The sequence below is a fragment of the Nannospalax galili genome, unplaced genomic scaffold (genome assembly GCF_000622305.1).
Source record: "Nannospalax galili isolate Female #2095 unplaced genomic scaffold, S.galili_v1.0 scaffold2169, whole genome shotgun sequence".
Taxonomy (NCBI): Eukaryota; Metazoa; Chordata; class Mammalia; order Rodentia; family Spalacidae; genus Nannospalax; species Nannospalax galili.
The window spans coordinates 49923-60365 of NW_008359220.1; the positions used below are offsets into that span (position 1 = coordinate 49923).

The 10443-nt window shown below is 40.1% G+C and overlaps 1 protein-coding gene across 1 annotated transcript in view; it reads left to right on the top strand.

Moving 5' to 3' along the window:
* LOC103725623 (killer cell lectin-like receptor subfamily B member 1B allele B) overlaps positions 1-9405 on the top strand; it is a 12971-nt gene extending 3566 nt beyond the window's left edge. Inside the window, exons 2-6 of the mRNA XM_029558568.1 lie at positions 602-700; positions 1511-1585; positions 3376-3530; positions 3889-4004; positions 8442-9405. Of these exons, the coding sequence (XP_029414428.1) occupies positions 602-700; positions 1511-1585; positions 3376-3530; positions 3889-4004; positions 8442-8565 (569 nt within the window). The 3' untranslated portion in view covers positions 8566-9405. The remainder of the gene's footprint in view (positions 1-601; positions 701-1510; positions 1586-3375; positions 3531-3888; positions 4005-8441) is intronic.
* The last annotated feature ends 1038 nt before the right edge of the window (positions 9406-10443 follow it).

A 10443-nucleotide genomic window follows, 5' to 3' on the forward strand; every position in this document is an offset into this window, starting at 1 on the left:
TTTTGTCTTTTTGAGACAGGGTCTCCCTGTAGCCCCAGCTGGCCTGGAACATGCATGTAGACCAAGTTGCCCCTGAACTCACAGAGATCCACCTGCCTCTGCCTCCTGAATGCTGGGACTAAAGGCATGCACCACCATGCCTGATCTAAAATGCTTTTTCTTGAATGCCATACTGCTAATCCAATTTGGAGAATCCCATTCTAGACAGCAGCAAAGCAGATCCCATGTCCAAAAATAGAATTGCTGCACATCACCAGCACCAAATGTGATGGTTAGCACAAAATAGGACCTCAAGAAATGTACCTTGAATAAATGAAAATCCTTAGGAGGAAAGCTTTGGCTCGCTTCCACAACAGGGCATTACTTTATTTTTGTATAGCACTCAGCAATTTTCCAAACACCTTCTCATCTATGAAATGATTCTCATAACATTCCTAACAGAATTCATCTTGTGGAACTACATATTAACACGGTTGAGAGTTTCTTTTCTGCACCTGATCCCCAACTTGATCCAGTTGTCCATGTTATTCAAATCACCACTGATTTTTATTTCAGATTTACTAGGATGAATTAAATGACTGCATTTTCTTTAACTTCTCAGATGCCTGTCAGTGCCCACGTTGGCATCAGTGGGCTCTAAGACTCGGCTGTGCTGGGCTGATCCTTCTTGTCTTGAGTGTGATTGGATTGAGTGTCTCAGGTGAGTGAGGCAAGATCTTTCACTTTGGCATTTTTACTCTATTTCCATCATAAATATTACAGCTTCTTCACATGATTTGGCTGGCTGGAGCCTAGAGGAAGATCAACGGAATGAAAGTTACAGGACAATACCCCATGTCCACTGTGGAAATCACATTTGTTTCCCATTTATCATTTTAATTTATCTGAGCATCATTAGGGGGTGTGACTCAAGCACATCCAGAACTATAAAAAAGTCACCATTATGACAAAAAGATAATAACAAAGAAAACTAAGATGCCAAATATTTAGTTTAAGTGCCTACTAAACTCCAGATGGCAGTCAACGGTTTTTCTCTTGGAGTGGGTATGATTACACTCCTTCTGAAGATGAGAAAGCTCATGGGTGAGTGTGAATAGTTTGAGTTCAGTAACACCTCTAGATAATATATGACCTGATAGCTATGTGAATCCGCATGTTCTGTTTCTCTTTTTGTTTATTCATTCTGTCTCCAAACTGGACCCTTTATTAACACATTGCTAATACTTTTATCAAACTTATTAAGATAAACTGATTTCCTGAAGTGAAAAATATAACATCTAACCGGGCGTGGTGGTGCACTCCTGTAGTCCCAGCACTTGGGAGGCAGAGGCAGGTGGATCTCTGTGGGTTCAAGGCCAGCCTGGTCTACATAGTGAGTTCCAGGACAGCTGGGGCTACAGGGAGACCCTGCTTCAAAAAGACAAAAAAATAAAATAAAAAAGAAAACATAACATCTGTTCCTCACATATTTCAGTTTTTCATTATTTTCATGTGTTTTCTTATTTACTAGTGCAAATCTTTATACAAAAAACATCAGTACAAAAAATCAATAAGGATATTCAAGAGAACAGGACCGATACAACAGGTAATTTTGATAGCCTGATATTTGATAGATATTGGATGTTACCTTAGTTAAGGCTCACAATAGTCTGTCCTTGAAGACACTATTATCTCCGTGGTTTTATATTTGACGAAACTGCAGCATAAAAAGATTAAGTAACTTGTTGAGAGTCACATGATTGGTAAGTGATGATGCTGGGAACTGCACTTAAGTGCGAAACTTTGGAGCCTATGATCTTTGTTTGTCTTTGGGACAGGGTCTCATTATGCAGCCCTGGCTTGCTATGTAGAGCAGGCTGCCCAGAAACTCACAGCGATCCACCTGCCTCTGCCTTCACAGTACTGGGATAAAAAGCATATGCTACCACATTTGGCCTTAATCCTGTGATCTTAATCACCAAGCCATACTGTCTCAGACTGCTAGCTAGCACAGTTGATCAGTAGCAGACAAATAATGAACTTAAAAAGTAAAATATGAGCCAGATGTGATGGTGCACACCTTTAATCCCAGCACTTGGGAAGCAGAGGCAGGAGGATCTCTGTGAGTTCAAGGCCAGCCTGGTCTACATAGTGAGTAGCTGAGGCTGTAGGGAGACCCTGTCTCAAAGAGACCAGAAAAAAAAAGTAAACTATGGGGCTGGAGAACTGACTCAGTGGGTAAGAGCATTGGTTATTCTTGCAAAGAACCTGCGTTTGGTACCTGTGTGGTGGCTAACTCCAAATTCAGGGAATTCAACACTTTTCTGGCCTCCACAGGCATTGTATGTATGCATGGGTGCACTTACAAACATGTAGACAACACACTCATACACATAGAACAAAAACTTTGAAAAAAAAATTTTTTAAGTAGAATATGGAGGTCTGGAGAGATGATTCAGCATTTAAGAGTACTGGCTGTTCTTGCTGAGTACCTGGGTTCAGTTCCCAACACTCACATGGCAGCTCACAACCATCTGTAACTCCAGTTCCAGGGGATCTGGTACACTTACATACATGCAGGTCAAATACGCATACACAGAAACTAAAAATAAGTAAATAAACATTTAAAATATTAAAAAAGAATTGTGCACACATTATTAAAAAGTAAAAATATGTGGGTGAGGGGACTGGGGAGATGGTTCAGCAGTTAAGAGCACCCCTGGCTGTTATTGGATAGGACCTGGTTCCCACTCCCAACACCTACATGGCAACTAACAACTATTCAGTTCTGATGCCATCTTCTGAACTCCTTGAACATTGCATGATATGGGTGCACTTACATACATGCAGGAAATACACATAAAATAATATTTTGTTAAAAAAATATGGGGGCTAAGGAGCCAGACCAATAATTAAATCATTTGTTACATAAGCATAAAGACTCGAGTTCTAATCCCAGCACCAATATACTAAGCACCCCAGCAATGAGGGGAATGGAGACTGGCTGTCAGCCTTTCAGAAGAAAAATACATGCTCCAGGTTGAGGAAGAAACCCTGCTTTAAAGGTGTTAGGCACCTGTTCTCCATGTGTGCACATGTGCACTTGCATACACATGTGCGTATTTACCACACACACATTCACAAAAAAATAAAATAAAATATGCTTAAGAGGAATATTTATTTTAATTAAAATATCAAATAGTTTACTTTTTCTGAAGTTAATTTATAGAAATAAAACAAATTTATTTTTTGTTATATTTCTCTGACATATGACATTAATCTTGTTCCATCATATTTTAATAAAAGTATGTGCTGGTAAAGCAACTATTATGTGTAATTGCTTGTGGTATAGCAGGAACAGAGCATAAATATAACATCTCTTCTTTCTTAATTTAGAGAGACCAACTCCATTCCAGTGCCCAAGAGACTGGCACTCACATCAAGATAAATGCTTATCATTTTCTCAAGCTTCCGGACCTTGGAATGAAGGTCTAACTGACTGCTCTGCTAAGGAAGCCACGTTGCTGCTTGTTCAAGATCAAGAAGAACTGGTGAATTGTCAAATAAAGTTGCTTAGTAGAATTCAGCACTTTCTTGAAGCTACTTCAAAATCTCTGGACTTTAGCTGATTATCTGTGCAGAGGAAGTGGAGACCTTGACTTCTAGAAGCTCATAATCTGAGAGACCAATCAGACATAAGAGCCAATAATTGAATATAAGAGATGAATGTGCTAGAATCATAAATGTGTGGGGAGAGATTCACAAAGAAGGAAGAAGGAATTCTGGTGGGGATTCAGGAAAGGTTTCAAACAGGGTGACACTTGAACTAGGTTTCAGGAGGTTGGATAAAAGATAAAAGTCCTGAATCAACAGATTCAGTGTTAATCCCTTATTCTGTTTTAATTATAGAAGCTCATACAGGACTTGGGAAGGAGAAGAGGACACTTATTTTGGATTGGACTAAGTTACAAGTTACCAGATAAGAAGTGGAGGTGGATAAATGGCTCTATTTTACATTCTGATATGTGAGTATTAGATGAGTTAATTTTAATATTCAATCCAGGTTGGTTACACTGCAAGGTTCTAACATATATCAAAGACTGAAGAGGTTTACAATGGGCTGAAAATATGACTCCAAAGTTGGTTGAAAGTTTCCATGCATGAAAAGATAGTCTTTCATAAGGTTATGTGTGTATATGTATGTATTATGTATATCTACAATGAGGTTTTAAAGGCCAAGGACTAGATTAACTACTTTGCAAATAGCATGCATGTTTTTTAATGTCTATCTTGAACCTAATTGAACACATAGCTTTTTATTTTTTCTTTTCACACTGTCCATAGAATTTCTTTTTATATTTAAATTTTTTGGTGTATTTATTTTTATATGTATGAGTGTTATGCCTGCATGTATGTAAGTGCACCCATGTCATGCAATACCCTCAGAGGACAGAAAAGAGTGTCTGATCCTCAAAAGACAGTTGCTAGCCAACATGTGGGTGCTGGGATTTGAACCAAGGTCTTCTGCAAGAACAGCTGAGTCATATCTCCAGCCCCTTATTTGAGTGTTATGCCTGCAGTATGGAAGTGCACCTGTGTCATGCAATACCCAGGGAAGCCAGAAGAGGGCATTAGACTCCCTGGAATTGAGTTACAGATGGTTATTAGCCACCACGTGGGTGCTGGGAACCAAACCCAGGTCCTCTGCAACAGTAGCCAGTGCCCTTAACTGATGAACCTAACGTCCAGTCCTAACAGAATTTAAGCAGTACTTTTCAAATTGTGGTAAAAATGTGTCATAGTGAGTCAGGAAGCCAGTTTCTCAGGTCTCAAACAGGACAGAAAGAACAAGTATGAAAGGGAAAAACAGTAAATATCAGTGTGGAACTTTGACACCTGAGAGCAACTGCCCACATCATGACAGGTTGTGGTATATATTAACTAGAGTTATGAAAGACAACTATTTGAGGAGGTGTGATGAAAATATGTATTAATCACCTTTTTTGTCACTGTGACAAAATATATGAGATAAAAAAGAGTGGGAAGATTATTTTGGCTCTCAGTTCAAGAGGTCTCAGTCCATAGTCAGCTTGATCCATCATGGCAGAAAGGTGGGGTTGAGCAAAGCTGTTCACTTCATAGTGGACAGGAAGCAGAGAAGGAGGCAGAAGGCCACGGGGGAGGGTATGCCCTTCAAAGGCCTAGCCCCAATGGCCTGCATCCAGTTAGGCTCGCGTAGTTGAGCTAGAAGCTCATCAATAGGTTAATCCAACAATGGGGTTAATGCACTCATGATCCAGTCACCTCTCAGTAGCATCATCAGCTGGAGACTGAGCTTTCAACACATGACCATTTGGGGCATACCTAGTATCCAAAACACAACCATGTGTGGAGATCACAACAGAGCCATTTATTATTCACTCTTTGGTGTCTCATTGTTTTCTTTAAAATTATTTTATTTATTTATTTATTTATTTATTTATTTATTTGTGTTTTATATGTATAAGTGTTTTGCCTGCATGCATCTAAATGCACCATGTGTGCACAAAGCCATAGAGGCCAGGAGAAGGTATCAGACCCCCTAGAACTGGCATTAAAGATGGTTGTTAGCTACCATATGGGTGTTGGAAACTGAACTCAGGTCCTCTGCAAGAGCAGAGCATCCCTTCAGGATGGAATATTTCAGTTCAGAGGAAATTGTACACAACAGTGTGTTGCTTACATGAGCATGAGTTGAAGGTCATTTACTGGAGCTTGGCAACTAGCCAATGGCTACAACTACTGAAAAAAAGGACATTCCCTGGCCCAGTAACTGCCCATAGATTCTCAGGGAGGGGTGAGGCCTCATGCATGATGAAATGTTGGCTACCTGATCTCAATCTTGAGTACCTCTATGTCATGTCCAAGAGACACTTTCATAGCACTTCACCCTCTCCTCTGGCTCTTACATTCTTTTTGCCCCTTTTTCAACAATATTTCCTGACCCTGGAAGAGGGGTGGGAGTGTTGTTATAGCTGTCCTGTTTAGGGATGAGCACTCAGTAGTCACTTATTCTCAGTGTTTTGAACAATTGTTAAGTATTCCCATTAATCACCTCTCACTTCGAAAAGAAGCTTCTCTGATGAAGGCTGAGAATTGCAGAAATCTATGGGGATAAGCATTTACAAGGCAGTTTGATAACCTGTCTACTTAGCAAAGCAACAATAATATGTTTCCTCTTTGAATCTATGATCTTCCCAGCAATTGGGTTTGATCAGGTTTCTAGTACCAACAGTGAATCCCCTTTTATTGGAACAGACCTCAAATCAATCAGAAAGCAGTTGGTTACCCCTGTAATATTCTTGCCACTATAGTACCATTAGGCACATCCTGCCAGGAAAATAATTACTGTAGCTTGTGGGGTTAAAACAGCTGGGTTGGACAGTTGATGACTTTTCTCCCCCACCAGCTTGCATAGCACTTTCTGGTGTGTGTGAGTTTCTTAATTGGGTTATAATGTAAGATATACTTTATTGTGATTCACAGTAAAAAATACAATTGTAAGGCATCTAAAATGAATGGACTAATCTCAGTTTATCTGTCATTTTTCTCTGAGGGTAAAACGATGCTCTGATTAGATGGCAGTGATCAGGTGACACTACCAGGCTGCAATAGAACGAACTTCATTTAAACCCTGCTTTCATTTTAACTCTCTGCACCTGGTTTTTAGGTAATGGAAAAAGGGAGTAATAATTTTTTTCACAGAATCATTTTGGGAATTAAATGAGATCATGTTAGAGACTTCTCCAGATGTCTGGTTAGAGATCTGGGAGGCCTTAAAGGTGTTTTGAAAGGAAGTCATTGACTTGAACAGATCAACCTTAAGAAAATTATCCTGACTATTGAAAGAAGAACCTGAAGGATGAAGGAAATAGAGACATAGGGATATCTACAGCAGCCGAGGTGAGGGCAGTCCATGATTTGAATAGCATGCTGGGTGCTAGTTGACATCAGATTTGCTGCTCAGGCCCAAGAGGCTCCACCAAGAAATGAACAAAGGGGAAAGGACAGCCAGAGGGAGCCCTGCACACTGCAATGAGACACATTCTATTTGAGACATATCAGTGAATTTCTAACTCATCTCTCTCTGTCTTATAATCAGCCCTAATACTATCTGTGTATTGTTTGAATATATAAACAGTCCTGTTCCCACTTGACGTGAGTCACAGAATCCATTTATGTTTGAACCCAGTGTTGTATTACATCAAATACAGACTTCTGTGGAAAAAAGAAATGAATACTATGTATTATGTAGGCTGAGCATCTGTCCTCTCTGCATTTAGTTCTATAGAACCAGAGTATTCACTCTATATTCTAGTTTCTTTCCGTTGCTGGGAGAAAAACACTGACCAAAACCATCTTGGGGCAGAAACCATTTATTTTATTTTATATTCCCTGGGTCACAGTACATCACTGAGGGGGCCAAGGTAAGAACTCAGGGAAGGAACCTGGAGGCATGAGCTGAAGTACAGACCATGGGGAAAAGCTGCTTACTGCCTTCCTCCTTTGGCCTGTGCTTAGAAAGCTTTCTGATACAATACAAGACCACCTGACCAGGAATGGCACCAACCACAGCGGCTGGGCCCTCCCACATCACTTAATAATCAAGAAAATGCCCCACAGACTTGGCCACAGGCCAGTCCAATGGAAGCAGTTCCTCAGTTGAGAGTTCCTCTACCCCGGTGTGTCAATTTGACAACTAAAGCCATCCAGCACACTCTACATATTGAATGCATTTACTGAGCATCTACTGTTTTAACCATTGTCACAGATGCATGTAAATCTCAATGCCTTCCCCAAACATTAGCTAGTTAAACCATATGTATTTAAGAAAACTGAAGTCATCAAAATAAACTTTTTTGCATGAGATGTTAGTAGTTGAATGAGATTTCATTTCCGGTTTCCAAACCTTCTCCCTTGTGTACATCATTATGAACAATCCTGCTGGAAGGATTCTTCTCCAGTGAGGCAAAACTGAAAATTGTAGAGAGTTGTTAAGATAAAATTTTATCTTTAATGTTTCTGCATGTTTGTAATGTTTGTTACTATGTCCTTACTGTGCTTAATAACTAGGTATTCTGGGGGTTGGAGAGATGGCTCAGTGGTTAAGAGCACTGGGTGCCCTTGCAGAGGACCCCAGTTCTATTCCCAGCATCCACATGGTAGCTAACAGCCACCCTTAACTCCAGTTCCAGGGAAATCTGATGCCCTCTTCTGATCTCCATGGGCATTGCATGACATGGGTGCACTTACACACATGCAGGCAAAACATGCAATATATGTAAAATAATAATAAATAAGAATTTTTTGTAAAAAAAAAAATGTATTCTATAGTCCTTAGTGCTCCAAAAGGGAAAGTGGTCATCTGAGGGTAATCGTGAAAAAACACTAAACACTAAGAGTGACTATTCTTTTCTCCTCAGATTACAAATCACAGGTGAAGCTAAAGAAAACAGCTGTGCTGTCATCTCACAGATAAAGTCAGTTTCTGAGACCTGTTCTTCAGACAATTATTGGATCTGTGAAAAGAAGTTAAAACCTGTCTGAAATCAAAAGTGTCCTGATTCCTGACTGCAGATCCCATCTCGACCACTGCGCTTTCCTCACAGATCTCTGCATTCTCACTGTCTTACTTGGTCCCCCCAGTGCACGTTGAGTGTCACAAAGCATGAACTCTAAACCACTGTGACTCTTACAGATGCTCATGCCCAGTTTCTGTATTCTATAAATGAGGACACAGATGCTGATGGACCGTTCTAAGAGAGGTGTTCTGTGGAAGGAAGCCCAGGCGTTGAGGGAACCGGATTCTAACCCTGGAGTCCATGTGTAGCCTTCACTGATCTCTGTGCCTGAGCGCATCTCCAGAAGAGCTGCAGCAAAAGTTTCCATTGTCCTGTGCATCATTCATCAAACTCTTTCCTGTGCTATCACATAGCTGGACTGTGAAACATTGATTAAAGCCTGTTCTCTTGACTCTGACATCAGAGGCCCATAGTTAAAGGAGTTTGGAAAAGGAGTTACTATGATTTGAATGGCACTTCCAAAATTCTGGGTAAAATGGGCTTTGTCCACGTGATGCCTCCTGCTGTGGCATGGTGCGTAAGCAGATTCTGGGCAGTTTCTGGTACCTTGGTGCTGGACTTCACAGACTAGAGAGCTGTGAGAATGGAATGTCTTTTCTCCACAACTTTTCTGTTGTAGCAACAACAACAACAAAAAAAGGACTAAGACAAGGCCGTCACTCTCTCCACCACTCCACAATCCTTTTCACTTTAGTTTTCTCATCACTTATTTTCTCCATACCTGTTGCTCTCTATGGCTCACATACAAATTGTAAAGAATATATAATTAACTCATTATTCTAGTACAAAATAAATTACATCTTTTCAACTCTTCAGGGAAATTAAAGAAAAATAAAAACAAATGTTGACTTTTCTAAAAATTTACCAAAATTCCCATGGAAATCAAAATAGTAAGAATATTGAATTTATAAGGAGACATAATAAAATTTCTGTAAAAATGGACATCTGTATTCACAATCCAAATAAAATCTCAATTCTGATTTTCCAGGAATAAATATGTTTCTTAAAACTTATTTTAGCCAAGCATGGTGGCCCACACCTTTAGTCCCAGCACTCAGGGGCAGAGGCAGGCAGATCTCTGTGAGATCAAGGCCAGCCTGGTTTACATAGTGAGTTCCAGGACAGCTGGAGCTACAGGGAGACCCTGTCTCAAAAAGACCAAAAAAATTATTTATTTTTATTTTATGTGTATGAGTATTTTGCCTACATGTGTATAAATATACCCATGCATGCAGTATCTGTGGGTGAAGAGGGCTTTAGATCTCCTGGAACAGGAGTTACAGACAGTTGTTAGCAGCCATCGTAGTGCTGGGAATGGAATCCAAGTCCTCTGCAAGAGCATCCAGTGCTCTTAACTGCTGAGCCATCTCTCCAGCCCCAGGAATAAATATTTTTAATACTTGTTAACTATAACTTTTCAATGTACTAAAAAAAAATCAAAGAATTATTTTGTGAAAAATCTTAGGGAACAAATTAGCTAGGAAAATCTTTCAGACAAAAGCAGCTCTATAAATCAATAAATAACAGCTGGGTGCGGTGATTCACACCTTTAATCCCAATACTCTGGAGACAGAGGCAGGTGGATCTCTCTGAGTTCAAGGCCAGCCTGGTCTACATATCCAGTTCCAGGCCAGCTGGGATACAGGGAGACCCTGTCTCAAAAAGACCGAAAAAAAAAATCGATAAATAACAAAAGTGGTATTTTGGGGAAAGGCCTGTAACTCTAGAGTAGCTAGGGAGATAAAGCAGGAGGTAGGAGTGTCATGTACAGCCACCTCTTTTGTAGTTAAGTGCATTTTGGTCAAGGACATGAGGAGTTAGATGAGGTAACCAAAGGGAACAC